The sequence below is a fragment of the Marmota monax genome, unplaced genomic scaffold (assembly GCF_021218885.2).
Source record: "Marmota monax isolate L192 unplaced genomic scaffold, Marmota_monax_Labrador192_F-V1.1 WCK01_AAM20220418_F8-fsc00236, whole genome shotgun sequence".
NCBI classification, from domain to species: Eukaryota; Metazoa; Chordata; class Mammalia; order Rodentia; family Sciuridae; genus Marmota; species Marmota monax.
In genome coordinates, this window is record NW_026693806.1 from 1158662 (window position 1) to 1178581 (window position 19920).

General features: G+C 45.2%; 1 protein-coding gene and 1 long non-coding RNA gene across 9 annotated transcripts in view; one reads left to right on the forward strand and one right to left on the reverse strand.

The window, feature by feature from the left end:
* Positions 1-273: 273 nt before the first annotated feature.
* On the reverse strand, positions 274-7156 carry LOC124105128 (uncharacterized). The gene is made up of 2 exons (XR_006855641.1): positions 6530-7156; positions 274-3123 (listed from the first exon to the last, which is right to left on the reverse strand). It is a non-coding gene; the product is annotated as an uncharacterized LOC124105128 (long non-coding RNA).
* A 727-nt stretch (positions 7157-7883) lies between these two features.
* Ebf1 (EBF transcription factor 1) overlaps positions 7884-19920 on the forward strand; it is a 379326-nt gene continuing 367289 nt past the window's right edge. For 4 of the 8 annotated variants that reach the window (XM_046462212.2, XM_046462213.2, XM_046462214.2 and 1 more), the window contains exons 1-4: positions 7884-8103; positions 10235-10391; positions 10942-11005; positions 11675-11730. In XM_046462212.2, coding sequence (XP_046318168.1) covers positions 7970-8103; positions 10235-10391; positions 10942-11005; positions 11675-11730 — 411 coding nt within the window. In that variant the 5' untranslated portion in view covers positions 7884-7969. Of the gene's footprint in view, positions 8104-9395; positions 9584-10234; positions 10392-10941; positions 11006-11674; positions 11731-19920 lie in introns of those variants that run through there. The other 4 variants (XM_046462207.2, XM_046462208.2, XM_046462210.2 and 1 more) reach the window with 1 other exon arrangement.

Sequence of the window (19920 nt, forward strand, 5' to 3'; positions counted from 1 at the left end):
TCATAAAGTCAGTGACTAAAGAGCTGAAAAGTCTATAAGACACAGAGGTTGAGAAAAGTGGGTTCTGGTATCAGGCAGGTAGGCTTGGGGTAAGTTCTGCAATGGGACCTTGGATGGGCACTTGTTTTCTCTAGCTTCAGTTTCTTCATCTGTAAAATGGGAAATAATATTGAAGTAGGGTGTTTGATGCAGTACATTGTATAAGATGCTCCATAATATGCACTAAATAAATACTAGATTTTATTGATGTAGGATAAGTCACAATAAAAACTGTAGAGAAAACAATATTTTCTTTATTAAATAATATTGTCCGATGTGATATGAGTATTAGGGACTAGGGACAGACATGAGCCTTAGAAGGGTTTGAAAGATGCCCTTTGAGTTCCATCTCCCCTTTGCCAGGTGGAGAAAGGGGCATTTTGGCGGTGTTCAAAGGGGCAGCCACAAGGCGTGTTTGCAGGCTTACTCGAAGAGAAATAGTGAAAGTGAATGGGAAATCAGCGGTAGGAAGGTCCCAACCTTCGTGGCGGTAACGCGGGGGACGCTAGGAGACACTAGGTGGCGCTATGGCTCCATCATAAGAGAAGATTCTGGCATTCGCAGATCTCTCACGCGCTCAGAGTTGCGCACCGAGGTGGGGCCGAGACTTCTTGGTAGGTTTAGCACCGTCTTCACCGCGGGCACCAAATAATAACAGTGTTAAACAGAATAAATACACAAGCGAATAATCCTAAAGCGGTTTCTTTTAGGACACACCGCATCAATAACCAGAAACTGTCCTCAAGAAATGATCAAGAGCTCGGAACTGTCCAGCAGGGACTATTGCGATCTCAGTCCTCCTAATTGCTGGCCGACAGGGGGACCGGCCTTGCCGGCCAAGAGCTGAGCTGGGCGCTAACCTGCAGACTCTGAGAGCGTTCTGCGCTCCACAGGAGGTTCCCCGCACCTGCAAAACCAAGGGACCAGCCTGCCCTTGGCCCCTCAGTCAGCAGCATTCAGCCTGCTAAACTTTCTTCTGGCCGGGCTTAAGTTTTTAGGAGTTCTTTGCTAGGTTTCACACGCACAAATGTGCACACGAATCATGTACGAACTCAGGTTCTACACATGTGTATGATGCTGTTGCACAACAGACAGTACTTCTGTCCATACGCACTGCACTTACACAAGTTAGACTCGTGACACACGCACACACTATCCACATACATGTGTGCTCTTGCTTGTGTGTACCTCTACCTCCTCCAGCACAAGCGCACGCAAACAGCTAAGTGCACGCTGTCACTTCCCAGCACACACACACGGACTGTACAGACCCACAAAATATGCAGCCACCCTTCGTTGGGAACGTATTTGCACACTCGAATCATAAGCATCTCTCAAACAAAGATAGCAAAGGCGGACAGCGCTCAGTGTTGGGAAATATCTAGGGAGTTGTGCCTCAAAGGAAATACGAGCGCAATTTTTTTTTTCACCCGGTCACCTCTAGCGCTCCTGCTAAACTTGCCCTCCCTCCTCCACCCCCCGCTTCTCCTAAGTAAATAAACCGGTCGATTCCTCTGTTCCTCTCCAAAACTCCGCAGGCCCAAGTTTCTTTTACTAGAGTTTGCGCTATGTAGGGGATGCTAATTTCCAAACTGCTGGAAAGCTCTGTTCTCCCACCTCCGAAGTGCCTTCTATTGAGGAAGCGGGATTTCAAGGTCCTAGACTATGGACAAGGGCCGAAGGGTGAGTTTCGGGATGCTCTCTGACAGCTTTGGACCTATGAGATAATTCCCGGCTGTGTCCCCAACTGTATTCTCCGGACTCAAAATAACTTGAACTTTTAGCTACGTATGGTCACGACAAGGGAGAATCATCTTCTACCCCAATTAAAGCACATTCGCAGGTGTCTAGATTTCCGTCCTCTGATAGACGAACCGATGTCCCCCCCCAAAAGTCCTGTGTTTAGCTTGTTTCTTTCGGGAAAGCTTGTATGAACTCTAAGACCTCAGCTAGGACTGGGACAAACGACCGACTGGAGGCCAAGTAAATGTAACAGTCAAGGGCTGGCGCTGGATGCCCCAGGTGCTCCCTGTCCCTGTAGGGCCGGGAGAGAAGCATAGTCGTAGCTGACAGCGTGAATGCGCATTCAGTCGGATCACTCTTTAGGACTTTTCTTGGGAACTCCCCAGCACCCTCTTTCTCTCCTCTGCTGTAAGTCCGACCCCCCACCGTGGGAGGGGGCTTGCGCGATCTCTTTCGTGGACCTGAATACGGAACCCAGACCCTGGGGAAGGAAAGCCAAGGAACCCATGAGCATTCTGGGGTAGGAGACTCACTCTGCCAATGGTTTGGCTCCCAGGTTAAAGCGCAGGTCCTGGAGAATTGTGGTGGGCAACTGTACTAGCTGTGTAGTGTATTGGACACTTTTTTTTTTTAACACTTTCCTCATAGATTCTCAGTTTCCCCACCTGTAAAATGGGAGTGACCTTATCTGTTTTCTTGATCTGTGATGGAAATTCAGTGAATTTATGCTGGTAAAGTCTTCGACAAATTATCTATTATTATCTGGGACGCCCCACCCCACCCCACCCCGGCCCCGGGGAAACCCGAGAGAGATTTGTCAGAACCCCTTGCCCCAGGCTCCTGCTCCTAGCAAACTAAGCTCTCCCACGTGTCTCTACCTCCTGTCTGTGGGCACCTTTGTCCTTCTCTAGGCCTCAGTCCCCCCGCCTGTACTGCGGTGGGAGGTGCGCTCCTGAGATTGGTAGTGTCAGACTGCGTGAGCAAAGGGGCTCCGCAGATCGCAGAAGTCGGAAACTGGGGTCAGAGTCCGGATTTCCGGTGGAACTGTGGCCTGCAGCTCCCACGCGTTCCCCAAGAGCTGAGGGTGAGGTCACCGAGGGAAAGGGTTAGGGTTTTGCTGGCTGGTGGACCCGGTGATGGACCGCTCTTGTCCGCGTCTGGAGTGCGGAACCCAGGCGCTCACAGAGCTGCGCAGGGGCAGGTCTGGCTTTCCCAGACGCTGGGTTGCCACCGACTCATCCCTTTCCCTGCGGGCAGCTGATGGGCCTCGGTCCATCCCCGCCCCCGCCTCAGACTTCAGGTTTCGGGGCGACTCTTCTGGATTTCTGGATCGTGCCGCACCTGGAGGGATTTTGCGGTTTGAGCTTTGTCACCCAGTTTTCCTCTTTCCAGTCTCTTCCCCGCACTGCAGAAGGCGTCTGCCTTCCCACCTCACTCAGGGCAGTCTCTAGCAAGTGGCAAAGGTGAGGGGCCATCCCCCGCCCCCCCCCCCCACAGGTTCCCCTTTAGTAGGGGAACGAAAATTCAAGAATTTTTCTAAGTGACAAGTCCCAAGTCTGGCCTCCTGGGGGCGGACGAGCCGAGATGATTCCCTCTTTTCCGGGGACTTTTCTGCTGGTCCTAGTTAGGCTGTATTCTCTCTCTCTCTCTCTCTCTCTCTCTCTCTCTCTCTCTCTCTCTCTCTCTCTCAGATAGGGGGTAGGGGGGATGAGGGACAGGTTTCTACCTGAGTCCCTAGAAATCTTTGTGGCGACTCAAGCTCTTCAGGAAAAGGAATCGATTCCCCTATGCCTCAACAAGGTTGGTACAACCAAGGAGTAGAAGTTAGGGGCGAGGGATGGGGAAGGAGGGGTTTGTTCACTGGCATGAACTTCCTCGGGACGGGAGACCTTGAGAGCTGTGCAGCCCCGCCTGCGAGATGGAACATTCGGGCAAGTGTGGTTGCTGCCCCTGTGCGTTGAAGAAACTTCGAGAAGCTCAGGGAGAGACTTCATTCCCTGGAAATGCCAATCCTCTCCAATGGCTCCTTGGAGTTTATACAGATGAAACTCGGTGTGCTGTTATTTTTTTCATGCATAGGTTCGTTTCCCCTCCCTTCTTCCCTCCCTCCCTTCTTTCTCTGAGATGATATATCAGAAACCAAGAGTATCCAAATATCTTTAAATATGAATCCAGAGGCACCATCTCAGAGGCTCTGATTGATTGGTCAAATCTGAACAAGGCCTGGAAATCTGCATTTTCAAGAAGCCTCCCCACCCTCCAATCCCCTAAATGACTAGGGTATTGATTCCAGTTTATAAACTACTAAAGTCAACTCACAGGTACACCGTAGATCTTAGGCAATGCACTGCAGGTCCTACATGCATGCATATCTCCACAGGAGATGTGACTATAAAGTAAAAAGGAGGGAAGCAGTCTGGATTCACACTTCACAGTCACCCCTACACAAAGGCTTTGTCTCTAGAGGTGGTGCCAACCTCACATGAGGGGGAGATTTAGAAGTATTTAAGAAATTCCTTTTCAAAGTTTAGAATTCACTAAAGAAAGCTATTACTCTGCTGGCCTGGGTGTCATTCCCAGTTTTCTGTCACTCTCTATGTCTCTTTCCCACTTTCTCTTTTTAGCTTCCTTCCTACTTAAACATTTATTACAGTCTGGGAAAGCCAGGTTGAAAGCACAAGGACATCCAGAAGAAGAAAAGCTATGAATACTCTGCTTGATTAAAATATAGTCAGCACCCCAGGTGAGGTAACAGCCAAAGTGCATTAGTCTTATCAAAAAGATTTCTGTTCCCCCTCCCCCTGTTATTTTTCTGTCTTCTCTAGCCAGGCAGATATGAAAAATGCCTCCCTCTAATTTAGTTCCTGGGGATTTGGCTCTGGGGGCAGGAATAGGGCTGCTGAAGGCTCCTTTCTCTGTGCAAATTTCTCAGTTGAGATAGTCAGTTTCAGACACCTCAATGAACACATCCTTTGCAGATGCTTCTAGATTCTGCTTGACTCCCCAGAAATCCCTCTGTTGTATGTGTGTGTCTTGCTCATTCTGGACCTCAGAACAGCAGTGTCTCTCCTTCCCTGGCACCTTTCCCAGTGATCAGTTCCTTTGCTGTATGTTCTCTATCTTTGCACCATGTACCCCATCACACTCAACTTGGAGTCCTGCAGACTGTTTACTGGATAGTAAATTGTAGGCTCAAGTTGTTAATTAGAGGGAGGCATAGGTCTTGAGCCAGAACTATCTGGGACTCACTGATAAGAGGGGCGATCTTTGCTTCCTGACCCCTCTACCTTGAAGGTCCCCACTGAACTGGGGGAAGGGGTTGGCTCTGGGAATCTTTGGGGCCTGGAGCATCAGGTTAAGCTTGGAGCTTTGGAAAGTTTTTTTTTTTTTTTCAAGAGAAAAACATACAAAATTTTAAATTTATTTTTAAACGCAGGCCAGTTTCAATTATACATTTAATTTCCCTCCACAAGTCTGACACCCTTCCAGTTTCTACCATTATACCTCTCTTGAGCACCTACTGTATGCCAGGAAGTCTGGTAGATGCTATGGGGATCCCCCTGGATGAGAATAATCTCTTCAGGCATGTCTTGGAGGAGATGACATTAATTATGGTACCAGGAAGAAAGTCCTCAACACACAGAGGTGCAGAACAAGTGCTATGAGAGCTGGGCAGGAGATAGTGTTCGAAGGAGATAGTGGCCATGCATTTGCAGGCCTGGAACACACGCTTTCACCCAGTTTAGGGATCAAGAAGTGGTTCCACGTTCCTGTTGTGCCAAAAGCACAAAGCTTAACTCTTAACTATCTCCCTCCATTCAACATAAGCATGTGTACCTTTCCATCACTGACCCTTCCTAAATCAAAGGGCCAAAGGCCGCCAGTAGAAAGGGGACCTGGATTTCTGGCAGAGAATTTCCCCCCAAGGGGTCTTTAGCAAATTTGGCTAAATTCCTCTGAGACCAATGAAACAGAAGTTCACCATGTGCTTATTAGAGGTTACAACCTGCTAAAAAATGATGGGGCACACTACCCACATCTAGCCATCACTTTTGCCAGCCACAAGCATATATGCTAAAGATAGAAGACCAAGTTCTTCTCTTTCCTTCCCTCTCTTTCTTCTCCTTCTCTTATTCTTCCCCTCCCTCTCTTTCATTATCCCCCGCCCCCCCCTCCATGGCTTCCCCCTCCTTCTTTCCATTCCCTCCCCCAGCTCTCCCTTTCTCTGCCCACACCGCTGGAACAGAATTTAGAGGTTTGTTTACTCCTCCTCCCCGCCCCGCGCACTTTTAACAGGAAGAGATTCTGCAACAACCAACAAATCAGACATAGATGTGGTTGTCGTTTCTCCTAAAGAAGAAGAAAAAAAATACTTTGGAGCGGGGGTGAGGAGTTGGAGACTGAATTTGAGAAAAAATTTATAACGCACCCTGACCCAGTCGCAGTGAGACCCATTATCCCACTGTTCACCTATCTTCACAGTAACCCAAGAGAAGTGAGCGTGTAAGAACAGTGCTTAACACCGCCGGCCTCGGGTTAGTGAGGAGCGAGAAGCGTTTCAGAGGCCAGGTTGGATTCAGAGTCTGGGTCCCCCACTACCAGGGGATCCACAAAGCCTTACTTGAGCGGTCCTGAATTCACCCGCCCCTCCCAGCGTGGAGACAGTGTCTCTCCGCAAGCTCCCAGCACCGACCTCGCGACCCATATTCCATCCCACCACCCCGCCTCAAAGCGAAGAGGTGGGCACCTGGGACACGCGTCCTGCTTTTTCTGTCTGGGCTCTCCTGTCTCCTCCACTTTTGCCCCCGACGTCCCAGGACTGCGGAGCAGGACGTGGCATCAGCCCTGGGAGAACGAAGCCTGTATGCCTCGAGCGCGCCCAGGGCGCAGCAAGGATGCTAAGGGACAGCAATAGCCGGGATGCAGATCTCCAGCTCAAATCCCTGGAAAGGATACCCCCCTCTCCTTCCTTCTGTCCCCTTTTCCGCTTCAGTCGACCCGACTCCTCCCCAGCCCAGACGCCTTGCTCAGCGCTCCCTCGCTCGCCACTTTGCAAGGAACTTTGCCCGGCTTCTCCGCGCCACCAGGAGAAGGATGTTAATGAGGGAGCGTGGCCTGGCTCCGTGAGCAAGACAGATCCTCAGCGGCGATTGGCTGCGGCGAGGCGGAAGAATGACGTTATGCAAAGAAGGGGCGGGGCTTTGAGGCTTGAGCCCCGCCTCCTCCCTTTGGGGTTAGTGTGCCTGTGTTTAGCTCTGGGGAGAGTCAAACTGGATTCCATAGGGAAAGCCTGCAAATCACTTCTATTTTAGCAAGGAGAAAACAGAATCTCCATCCAGCAGGGTCCACCCCTCTCTCTTTCTCCCTGTCCTCTCTTTCTATCTCTCTCTCTCTTTCCCTCCCCCCCTTCCTCTTTCCCTTTTTCCCCCCTTCCCCCCACCCTCTCTGGTGTAGCTGTCTACGGCAACCAGCGTCCTCCTCATCTACACGCACTGAAAGGAAAGAAACATCTTTGGTTGGGAGAGAAGGAGGGGGAAAAAAAAAAAGAAAGGAAAAAACTTGCCTGGTTGTGGAAAATGACACTTGAAGTAGCAAAGCCGGCAGCGCGAGTTGAGTCTATTGTTTCTTAAATTGCTATCACGTTTTTTTTTTTTTTTTCTTCCTGCTTGTTCAAGTGAAGGGTACCTCTACAAAAGGAAACTCCAGCCCCTCCTGTTCTCCACCGGCCTGTGATCACTACCAAAAAAAAAAAAAAAAAAAAAGAGAGAGAGAGAGAGAGAGAAAAAAAAGGAAAAAAAAAAAAAAAAAAAAAAGCGAAAAAAAAAAAAGCACCCAAACCAAAAATCAACCAACCAAACAACCCCCAACAGCCAAGCATACATCTCTAATTTTTTTTATTTTGGTCTTTTCGTTGGATTTTCCCTTTCTTCTTCTTCTTTTTTATCCTCTCCTTTTTTTTTTCTCCGGGTTATCGCTGTTTTGAACGAAGGTTTACATTTTTAAAAAATTTGCTTTCCAGCCCGCCTTGATCTTCTAGCGCGAGTTCATCGACTCAAAAAAAAAAAAAAAAAAAAAAAAAGAAAAGAAAAGAAAATCTCTGGTTGGCGTTTTCTTTCTTTTTTTTTTCTATTTTTTTTTTTTCTATTTTCGAGGGGGAGGAGATTTTCCACAAGAAAAGGTTGTTTTCATGTTTGGGATTCAGGAAAGCATCCAACGGAGTGGAAGCAGCATGAAGGAAGAGCCGCTGGGTAGCGGCATGAACGCGGTGCGGACGTGGATGCAGGGCGCCGGGGTGCTGGACGCCAACACAGCGGCGCAGAGGTGGGTATCGCGCGGGGACCGCGGCCGAGGGAGCTAGCCGCTAGCGGGAGAGCTGGGAGGCGGCTGCAGCCGCGGCTGCCCCGGGGCCGGGCCGCACAGCTGCGTCCGCTGCTGCGCTCTGCTTGCAGCCTGAGCTCTGCGCTCCCCGGCGGCGCTGCAATCGTCGCCTGCGGCCGGAGAACCAGGAGCTGCCTGCGAGGAGCCCACGCTTTGCCGGCACTTTCCGCTGCCTCCTCTGTGACTGTTTTCATTTTGTTTTAACCCAGAAGAGGCGTCTCGCCAGCATGCTGTTGGATATCTGTGTTTTGTGATCGTTCTTTCTTTTCTGTCAGGCTATCTCTATTTTTCTTTTTTCTCCCCTCCTCTTCTTTCTTCCTTCCCTTCCCTTTTTCTTCCGTCTTTTCTTTCTTTCTTCCTTACTTTATTTTCTTCTCCCTTTCCTTCCCTCCTTCTTTTCCTTTCTTTCCCCTCCTTCCATTTCTTTCCTTTTCTCTTCATTCCTTCTCGTCTCTCTTTCCCCCTTATTTTAAATTCCCTCCTTTCATTTCATTTTCCTCTTTACCTTCATCTTCCCTTCCTTCTGTCCTTACTCTTCTTTCTTTTCTCTTCCCTACTCTCCTCTCTTTCTCCTTCCCATTACCTCTCTGTCTCTTCTGTTTTTCTCTCCCCATTTCTCCCTCGAGTCTTCTCTTATTTCTCCTATCTGGTTCTCCCTCCCTCCCTCCCTCTCTCTCACCTTCAGTTTTTCTTAGTCCATCGGTAGAATAGCAACTCCCAACTTTAATTCTGACATCTCCTAAGTCTTCCCCACCCCCTGTCACCATGGCCTCTTCCAGCCCCTCTCCCACTCAAAGCTCCCCAGATGCTAGACAGTGTGGCCCGAAGGCACTGCCCTTGGAGGTTGACTTGAAGAACTTCCCTGGGCACACCCAATGCCCTTTTCCAGGGGTTCCTGATCCCAAGCGTGAAACAGTGCCCTTTTAAATTCCCGGCCACCAGTTGGGCTTAGGGGAGTGGGAAACCTGGTGGCCCCAGGCCCTATCAGACTCAGAGAGTGCGGAAGGGAAAGAAGGAAGATGACTAATTACATCATCCCCAGCTTCCCGGGGCTGGAGACCAGAGTCCCCGGCACTGTTACCTTCCCTGCCGAGCATAAGGTTGGGGGTAGTTGGTAGTGAGAGTGAATTGGGTAACTGGGCTGGAAACGAAAGTTATGTGTGTGTGTGTGTGTGTGTGTGTGTGTGTGTGTGTGTGTACGCGCGCGCGCGCGTGCGCGCGCGTCCGGTGCGCCGTGTGTTTGTGCATGTATGTGCCTCTGTGCGCTTGTGTTTGGCAGGTTGGGCTGTCAGTGGCAGTCGGCACCCCTGGAGCCCCAGCCTTCAGTCTCCCAATGGGGTAGCTCATCCAGCAACCCTGGCTCTTATGATTTCTGGAATGATTGTGAGGATTTCTGCAGAGCAGAGAAACTTTCCCAGGACAGGTCTTTACAAAACATCTTAGTTCTTTCTCCCACAGAGACCACCCCGCCCCCGCCCCCGCCAACTCTGAGTCCTATCCTGGACTCTTCTGCACAAGTTTTGGGGTGGAAATTTGGCTTCCCCAGGCTAGGCGTCGGTAATTGGCCGGGGCGCGGGAGGTTTCCTGGAGGGTGGCTGTTGCAGCGAGAAGCGGAGCGTGTCTTCATTCATTCCCACCTGTCCACGTACCTAAGTCAAGAGATTCTAAAGAGTAGCGGGAACCCATTCCCATGCCCCCTCCCGCTAAATTGTAAACTTTGGGCTCTTTTCTTCAAACCTCATTCACTGCCACTTTTCTTCCCCCCCCAACTCAGCGCAGTTCAAGTCGGAGAAAATGCTTATAGCGTTTGTCTAGCGCGCAAAACCCAAACAAAACTTTCACACCTCTTTAGCGAGTTTTGAGGACGCGCTCTGCCCTCCGCAGGGAGGACAAGCACAAGCAAAGAATGCCTACTGGGTGTTGGCTACTCCTGGGGGGCCTGAGGGATCCTGGAGGGGGTCCACTGGGGAAAGAGGAGGTGGGTGTTTGAGGGTTCTCGGGTGTGTAGTGGTAACAAGGGGGGCGCGAGTCGACGTTTTGCTTTGCCGTCTAACTCTGCGTTCTTTGGCCGCAGCGGGGTGGGTCTGGCCCGGGCTCACTTTGAGAAGCAGCCGCCTTCCAATCTGCGCAAATCCAACTTCTTCCACTTCGTCCTGGCTCTCTACGACAGACAGGGCCAGCCCGTGGAGATCGAGAGGACAGCCTTTGTGGGGTTCGTGGAGAAGGAAAAAGTAAGTGGGCGCAGCGCCTCCTCCCCTTGTTCGCGGCTCGGGGAGCAGGCCCTGGTGCCTTGGGAGGCGCGTTCCTCCATGAGTGCAAAGCATTCACAACACACTCCTGTGAGGGGTTCCCAAGCCATTTCCCGTCCCGGACGAATCTGGGCTCCCAGTTCACGGGGTCCTCCTCCATAAAAGTTCGCGTGGAGCCCCTAGAGCTGGAGAAAGGCGAGCCCGGCTTCACAATCCACTGTCATGGGTGCCGGGATGAACTCGTCCTCGACTACCAGACCACACAGCGCCTGCCTCTGATGGCCCAGGCCCGCGTCCCCAGGCCCTGGGAAGAGGATCACCCCTTCGCGCCCCACGGAATTTTCTGGAAGGGGAGAGAGAGCAGTTTGGGATGGGAACGAAGGAGGGATCACAGTTTGCAGCATTTTCTGTTGCTCCGGGGCTCACCGGCCCGGGGACCCGGCTTGGGGAAAGTTGCCTCGAAGTTGGTCCACTCGCTCACGCCGACCTCTCTCCTGCGTCTCTTGTGTCTTTGCGTCCTGCTGCAAACTAGGAAGCCAACAGCGAAAAGACCAATAACGGGATTCACTACCGGCTCCAGCTCCTCTACAGCAATGGTGAGGCTCTCATCCTGCCTGTGCCTGCACCCTGGGGTTCCATGTCGGGTCAGGGCACTCGGGGATCTCCAGGTGGAGTAAAGCCTCCCCAGGGAAGCTCAGTCCGCCATCCTGCAGGTGAACCTACCTCTCCTGAGTTTCCTCTTAGGAAGTTTGACCGGAACAGGCCTGGAGTGGCCTCAGGGCCGCTTTGTCCCTCCAGTATGTACTTGAGGCCAGGTGTAATGCCCAGTCTTCTCTGGGCCACTTGTCTTCTTTCTCCCCTTTCTGAGGCCTGCTCCTTAAGTGTGGCCCAGACCCCAGGCCCGAGGTTAGCAGTGGTGGTGGCCTTAATGGCTCTAGGCGATCGCACAAGGGCTCTTGCCTGGGAAGGAAGAAGAGTCAAGTGGGGGTCCTGCTCCATTCCTAGCTACAGGCTTTACTTCTAGCTTCTTAGAGCACCTGGGCTAGGCCAGCGGCAACTCTCTGGATGCTGGGGGAGGGAGGTCCAGGCTGTGCTTTTCCAGGGATGGGGGTTCCGATTCGCCTGGGATCCCTTGCCCCATTCGTGTGGTTGAGTGTACTTTAGTTGTTCTTATGATTTGTTTTGTTATTATCGCCCCCTTCCCTCTCGACTGATCCCTCTCATTTCTCATTTAATTCTCTTTCGTTTCCTCCTCTTTCCCCCAGGGATAAGGACAGAGCAGGATTTCTACGTGCGCCTCATTGACTCCATGACCAAACAAGTAAGTTTCTTAATTCCTCGCTGTGGGGGTGACGCTGGGGTCACAAATTTCCGGGGAATCAAGAAGCTGGTAGCTCCACAGCGGGAGGACGGGAACTCAAACCCTCCAGGCCAGTGTGGACCTGGGACCACGCAGCCGGTGCGCCTTCCCAGCCCTGCGCGCACTTGCGCCTCTGCCTGGAGAGCATAGCTCGACGGCTCCTTCCCTCCAAGGGAAGCCCAGGCCTTGGGAATTGAGCCCGCAGGGTGCTGAGTGAAGTGGATGGGGGCTGAACTTCCTCTGACTTGGCCCCAGAGCCCCAGGGGGCGCAAAGGGCTCTGGGGCGGTTTGGGCTTAACTTCTGAAACCCAAGCCAACCAGGCCTCGCAGAGGAGGCCCAGGGCTGAGGAGTTGGAGGCTAGGGGCAAAGGCGGCTTTCCGGGAGTGGCGAGAGGGCCAGGCACAGATGACCACTCCACAGATTTTTTTTTTTTTTTTTTAAAGGGAGTGGTAGTGGAGGGCAGAGTTGGAACAGGGAGCGACAATTGTTAAGGATATTTTGCAAAAACCCTCCCGCTTTTGCCTCCAAGTTTGGCAGGATGCCAGGCAGCAAGAGTGAGCTTGCGGTCTTAAAGGTACATAGACGGCATTTTCCTAAGTTCCCAACACGCGGTGTCAGGCAGTATACATTAAGGTTGAGTTATGGTTTAAAAGATACAATTATGAGCCGAGTCAGAAGAGAGGCCTGACATTTTAATGAGGCGCAGGAGCTCTCCCCTTCTTAATTTTAAGAAAAAGTTTAGTTTCAGAATGAAGTAGCTGGTTAGGTAGTTGCAGAACTTAGTAGCAGAAATAGGAAGACAGCTTTATAGGGTGGGGGAAAAGAAATCAGAACAAAGAGAAAAGTTATTCATTGTGTACTACCAGCATTTAGTAAGAGGGTTACAACTTGTTTACTTGATTGTTATTTTAAAATGTTCCCTTTAAAATAAGGGAGGAGATATTCTCTCAAAAGCTGGCTTAGAAAGCTTGAAATCAGGGTCTGCATGCTTATTTAAAAACTGCTTTTAGAGATGCATGGCTTAAATATGTTGTCCAAAGTGCACATTAATTCGCTGTTGGTAATTTTAAAATACACTCAACAAGAACCAACTTAATAACATCTAATTTTGATGACTGCTCTCATATTTCATTGGGACCTAAGTAGAAAACAAGAGGGTATGAAATGTATTTTAAAGAAGAATAAATATCTATTGAAATTGACCTCGTGTTATTTCCTTAAAAGATTTGCCCTTCTTGAAGATTCTGCTCATTACTTATTTGTTAGATCAGAGTAAATTCCCATTTATACTTTCAGGCTTGGTCTTATTTTCTTTAATGGATTTGATTATTGCATAGGATAATTATCTTGCATAATTATATGTTTATGTGTTTTGGTAAGTTTTTTTTTTCTTTCCAAGCAGAAACACAAAAGCCTGACTTCAGTAACTTCTTCTTTTTTTTTATAACAATATCGAAACAAAAATATCTTAAGTGGAGTTTTGTTTTCAAAAATTGTCTTTGATACCCTGGATATCCTTTCCTGCCATTCTTATCAGAGGGGGAAAAGAAGGGGGAGAGTGCAAACTTAATTCATATTCCATATGTATTTATTAGGATTTACTTTTTAAAAGGTAAAAAGCTAATAGACATAGATAAGTATATAAAACCCGTCTGTACAACACTGACCACTGAAATGTTAATTCTAGGCAGCACAGTTTTAAGGAGCACAAAATTTGAACTGATTCTATATGAGTTAAACCTCCTCAAAACTTTATTTTAGATCTGTCTAAACAAAATGTGCCACCAAGAATTGATTTTTCCGTTCTGAAATGAACTGACTTTTACACACTATGATGGGAGAATAATCTTTTGATTTTCATAAAGCAATACGTCAAATACTTTACTAACAAGGTCATAGAGCTTAAGGAAACTGCAGCTAAAGTCATTCTTCGATCATTTGTATCATCATAAATTCTAGAAGAAGGGAAGGAGAGAGGGAGGGTGAGAGGGAGGAGTAAGAACAAGATATAGTTTTATTTTTAATGATAGCCCATCTGAGAAAGGCATTCACTCTATGTGACATCTTTCTGAAAGTTAAAATTATAGATGTATGCAATTATATATTTTGGTGAGGAGTAACCTGAAAAAAAAAAAAGATTTAGTAATTGTCTAAGTTAGTGTAAAATATATGAAGGAAAAGGGATATTTCAAGACATACCTGTTTGTTTTCATAGTAATTGTTTAAATAACCACCTTCTCTGTAGCTTTTGATTTGAAAGTCAGTTCTTGCTCATTATCCATTTGCTTATTCTTTGATTACATGCTGTAACAGTTTTGAAAGTAGGTTATCTACTTGTGTATACATTTAATACAATAGTCTCCAAAAAGCAGGTAGATCAGCAGGAAAAAGTCTACCTTTCCTTAGCTGTGACATAATATTTATATGTAGCCTTAGAGAGTAAAGCAGTAAATCCTCATCTGGCTTGAGATTATTTTATAATTAAATGCCCAGTCTGATTTTAAATTTCTTTCATTTTTTTTATTTTACTTAAACACACAGTGGACCTTTCAATCAGAAATAAGGCTTGATATGAACTGACTAATTAAATGGTTACTTTTATTCCCCCTGGGAAATTCTTCCTGATAGACTCCAGATTTTGATTTTAGAGTGTAGAGTAAAATACTTCTGGTGATGTGAGGGGTTCTGATGACATCATAAATTGTGGAGGGAATATCTGGCCACTATTCAAGTGTCTTCTTAGTTGCTGGTTTATCAAAACATTTTTGTTGTAGAACTATAGCTTTGTATGTATGATGTCATATCCTTAACTCCCAAGCTGGGATTAAAATTCAAAAGAAGTCTTGGGCAGGCAACATGCAAAACTATCTGTGCATTCTACATTTTCATAGATTGTTCCTGATCTTGAGTTAGCAGCATTGAGATCAAACAGAAATGTATTCAATCAACCAAGATGTATTGATATGACACAGAGTTTCACACCTTTTCAAAGTGTCTTATTAGACTATTTTGGATAATGACTCTTAATTTTGGACTCTATCAGGAAAGGAGAAGCTTCAATAGAAGTGAGTGTGTAAGGCTCTGAGGCTCCTTACAGCTAAGACTTCTTTGTAAAATTCATAGGACATAATATCTTAAAAATATTGTTCGCCAACTGGAAAAATAAAAGTCTTGCTTTTGGGAAGGGTTTTCAAAACCAAGTTTAGCTGGACCAAAAATAGATTGTTTTCATGTCATTGCTGTTTTTGGTATTCTATTAGTGATCATGCAAAAAAGCCCTGTAGGATCCAGAAGTTTATGGTTGTTGCATCCAAGTAACAGTATCTACTACAGAAGTTCAGATGAACCCAGCAGAGGAGGTCAGAGTTTCAAAATGCCTTATTTCAGATTTTGGTCTACTACTTGTAATATGATTACATTCTGGGATTGTTTCAGTGAGGTATTTATCATTAAATAGTTAAAAAACAAAACATTATTATCTCCCCTCCTACCATCTTGCTTCAAGAGTGACATTTTTTTTTTCAGTGACACTCAAAGAATATCAAATTTCATAAACTTATCAAAAACAAAATGTTCCCTGCCCAAACAAAAGCTTTTTTTTTTTTTTTTTTTTTTTGAGAAGGGAAAACAGTTATCATCTTAAACTTTTGTATGTATGGATTTAAAGGTGGGAGATGTGCTTTGGAGGGACACACAGTGGGGGGTCCAAGGTGCAATAATCAAATGCTGTCAGATTCTTTCTCCCAGCCAGGCTTCTTTAAATATTGTTTTGATATTCCCAGTACTTTAAGTTATTGATGCAAGTGCATTTTTTTCCTATTGATTGTTTTATTATATCCTGCCACAGCTATGCATATTTGATTAACAACCTTCTCAGTTTAGGGCTCTTCATTGGTAGATAAACACATTTGTAATATATCAGTAAGCTCCCAAGAAATTCACTAGTCCAGCAGAGAGGTTCTTCCACAGATTTAGGGAAAGAAACAAAAAAAGATTGGACCAAGTTTGTAATCAAGGGCCACATTTCAGCAGCTTTCTGTCTCCTATGGTAACATGTCAAAAATGCAGGTGATTTAAATTTCCTTGCACATAGAGGAATGAAGAAGTTTGGAATTTTTATGCATGATCAGGACCTGTGTTTGGGAAAATGTAAACTCATCACAGTGGAAAATGTGTTGTTTGGAGTCTGGGGGTGAAAACAAAGCTGATGGTTTTGGAGAGATTGCCGGAGCCAGATGGCCTAGTACTTCCCCAGTCTGGCGGTCCAACTGCTCCCTCCTGGATAATATACAGCCATTTGTTCGGGGATATTTACGCTAGAGCTGTTTCCATGTGAATGTTTGAACAGCATTAAAAACGAACATATTAGTAGGGATGCATTTATCGAACTTGTATGACTATACAGTCTGTTATGTCTGTCTTTACTTAGATTGCTGAGAGGGATGAAGGAGTGTTTGGACATTGGTGAATTGTTGACATAGTTGTTGAGCAAGAAAGATTTGGTCTTAGCAAGTAATTAAAATATATAAGCTTTTGGAACCAGACTAATGGGAATAATGATAGTACTCACCTGGAACTTCTGCTGTGGAAATTAAATTAATTCATACATGTAAAGGGCTTAGAACAGTGACTGACACATACTAAGTGCTTAATAACTTATCTTCTCTTATTATTATTTTATTATTATTATTATTATCATTATTATCATTGCTCTGTTATTATCATTGCTCATTGGTGGAAAAAAATCAATTGTATTTATTAATATGGATGTAGATTCAGTTACCAAATGACCAAAATATCTTTTATTACTGTTAGGAAAAGAAATGTAATGTGGAATTGATATGATTTATTTAAAAAAATTTTTTTTCTGGGGCATTTGGATAGCATAGGAATTTTGTTTCTTTGTGACAGGAGAAATGCATTCTAAAGCCCACTACATTGGGTACACATTGGCTTTTTATTCAGGGCTGTGTTGTAACTGTACAGCATACTGAATATGATATAATTCCTTTGCAACTTTCCAAATTCACTTCTGAAAATGGGCCTGCTTAGCTGTTGAGCTGAAATTACATCTTTGTGATTTGTTCACTAGTAGAGAAGTTGCTAATGGAAGCAAAATAATTTTTTATTTTAGTTTATCCCACTATTAATGTCATATTGCTGTTTGACACAATTGTTTATGAAATGTCAGGTTTGTAGGGTTTTCTTTGGCACAGTTTAATTCTTAACTAGGGCTTCTTTACCTACTAGTAATTTCTAGGACCACATCAGCTAGTGATTTTTTTTTTAAATGACAAGCAGTGCAACTTGGTTGAATGTGATGATGATTATTATAGTGTGTTGATGTTATAGGTGTTCATATTATTTTTTGATTAGTTCAGTTCTCTGTAATTTGCTGCCAAAGGCATGTTGACAGTTTATATTCAGAGGATATTTCACTTCTGGATGAAGGAGGTACTTTGTATGTCCATGAACTTAGTCTCTAAGGTGACAAATTAAATTTGGCCTTTTATTTTGTGTATGGGAAAAAGAGTAAAATTTTCAAAGTTTTGATTTGAGTGGAAAAGTACGAGTTTTGTTAGTTTTAGATAATCTTCCTTTTTCTTTATCTCTTCCTTCATTTTTTTTTTTTTAAACTAAAGATGAGAAGTTTTCTGTTGTTTGGTTGCAAACTAAGAAAGGCTCAGCATTTTGTTTCTAAAAGCCTTTCAGATTTTGCTGTGCCAATGTAGAAAGTATTCTCCTTGCTCCTTTTTTTTTGGGGGGGGGGCCTGGAACACAAAGAGTTAAAACTATTAGAAAAGTAAACAAAGAGAAGCCCTGCTCAATTCTCTGTACTTCCTTTGGCATCCTATTGAAGTGTGATCCTGGTGTATTTTCACTGAGTATTTTTCGTTTTACTGTGTGGTCTTTATCCAGAGTAAGTTTTAGTTCACTTTTAAGAGCCGGTGATACTTTAGAAAAGCAAGGGTGAATCTGGACTTCAAAGGTGCCCTCTAAAACAGTGGCAATTGAGGCACACTTAGTGTCTTGAGCAACAGGTTTCGAAAGATGTTGCAGGTTAACTTCTAAATCGAGCATTTGAAATTGATGGTATTTTATCCTCTACCAGTAAAACTTGCAGCACTGTTGTTGCATAAGAATGTGAAAGTTTAACAGCTCCTGGTTTTTTAAAAAAATTTATTTAGTTCATTACAAAAAAAAAAAAGCAAACCCCAAACAAAAACAAAGAAACAAACAAAACCCCCCTCAATCTGAAAGAGGGAATTAAAAATAATATGCAATATTTTCTATCTCATTTTCTGACTGATCATTAGAGGACACTATTTAGAAAGAGAAGGCTGGTGCATCAGAAAAAGAAATCTGCTCTACTTTGTTTATCAATGTCACCAGGATTTTCAAGTTGAGATAAACTTATTGCTATTTACAATTTTACTTTTCTTCCTGGACATGCATTCCTACTGCCTTAAGGGATTTATTTGCCATTGGCAGGATTAATGTCAACATCATTTTCACTTGATACTGTATTTTTTTATTTCTTAAGTTACAAACCTCAACTTGATTCACCGTCAATTGATTTATTTAAATAACATATTTTTGTATAATTTCTCTCCCTCTGCTGCCCATCTTTGCAGCAGGCTTCTCAGCCTCACTTCTGATAAACACATTGATTTATTTAAACCACTGTTGTCTTTGCCGCTCTCACAGCAGACACCTTCCTCCCAGGGAGCAGACACATGATTTACTGTGGAGGATGACAATAAGCCTTCTTCTTGGTGTCCCGTTGTCTGGGCCCTAAACCAGCTGTCTATTAAAATGGTTTCACTTAAAATAGTCAATGCTGTTTATATGCTCCTGGGATCTCCCAGCTGACCCAGCCTGGACCAGCTTTACTCAGACCCTGCAAAGTGCATATTTAAATTAGGAAGAATGGCAGAAACTTCCCCTAAGTTGGTGTGAGAGGATCCCCATCCTTCTGAGCTTAACCCATTAAGCTTTGCTTAACTCTGAGCCAGTTTTGATGTGTGCGTGCTAAATATAGATGGTAGAGTTTGAAGAGGGGCTTTCAGTTGGGGGTGCAAGCTGAAGGGAGAACTTGGTGACATTTTTAAGCCTGTCTTATTGCTGCCACTCTGTCTCGGAAATGTTAACTCAAATAAGTTTATCATATCATTATATATTGGATCTCATTGCATTGTTGACTTCTGGGCCCATACGATCCATAGGATGACTGTGTGTGTGTGTGTGTGTGTTTAATAAGCCTTTGCAGTAATAAAAACTGCTGGGTGGGGTTGGAGTGGCTTTGTCTTTGAATTCCACTGGAAAGCTAACCCCCCTTACAGTGAGGCTCTAGTTCACTTTAGATACAGGATTTCAGACCTAGTCCATGATGAAGTTTTGCTTTGCTTTTATTTCAGAAGTCACAAAACAACTGTTTTCTCTCTGCCTTTAAGTGTTGAGAAGTATTCTTCTATCCATGTGCAAGAAGGAGAGCAGAAACTTCAAGCTTCACTCCTCCCCAGAGTTCCTAATTATTTCTAAGCAAATCCACACTCATGGTTTCATTTTTCTATGCTTGATTTGGAGAAAGATTCTCTGTTTTGACTCTTCAGCCAGAAGTGAAGTGGCAGTTTGGTATTTGGTATAGAGATGTGTTACAGAGACTCCAGGCCTTCAGCAAATGATGTGCAGCTACCAAAGAGAAAATATGGGACCTCTGGAGATCCATATTATTTGCTTGGGGGAATGGGCATGTATTTGCAGTGCAGTGTAACTTTAATCAGATATCATGGGCCCACTGATTTAAATGGAATCATAGCTTCAATAAAGTAATATTCATATCATTTACAACTAATCAGAATAAGAAAATCTAGTTAACGGACCCCCCCCCCCCCCAAAAAAAAAAAAACACAACAAAATAACTTTTTTATTTATTTATTTATTTATTTTTAATTTTTTATTGTTGGCTGTTCAAAACATTACATAGTTCTTGATATATCATATTTCACACTTTGATTCAAGTGGGTTATGAGCTCCCATTTTTACCCCATATACAGATTGCAGAATCACATCAGTTACACATCCATTTATTTACATATTGCCATACTAGTGTCTGTTGTGTTCTGCTGCCTTTCCTATCCTCTACTATC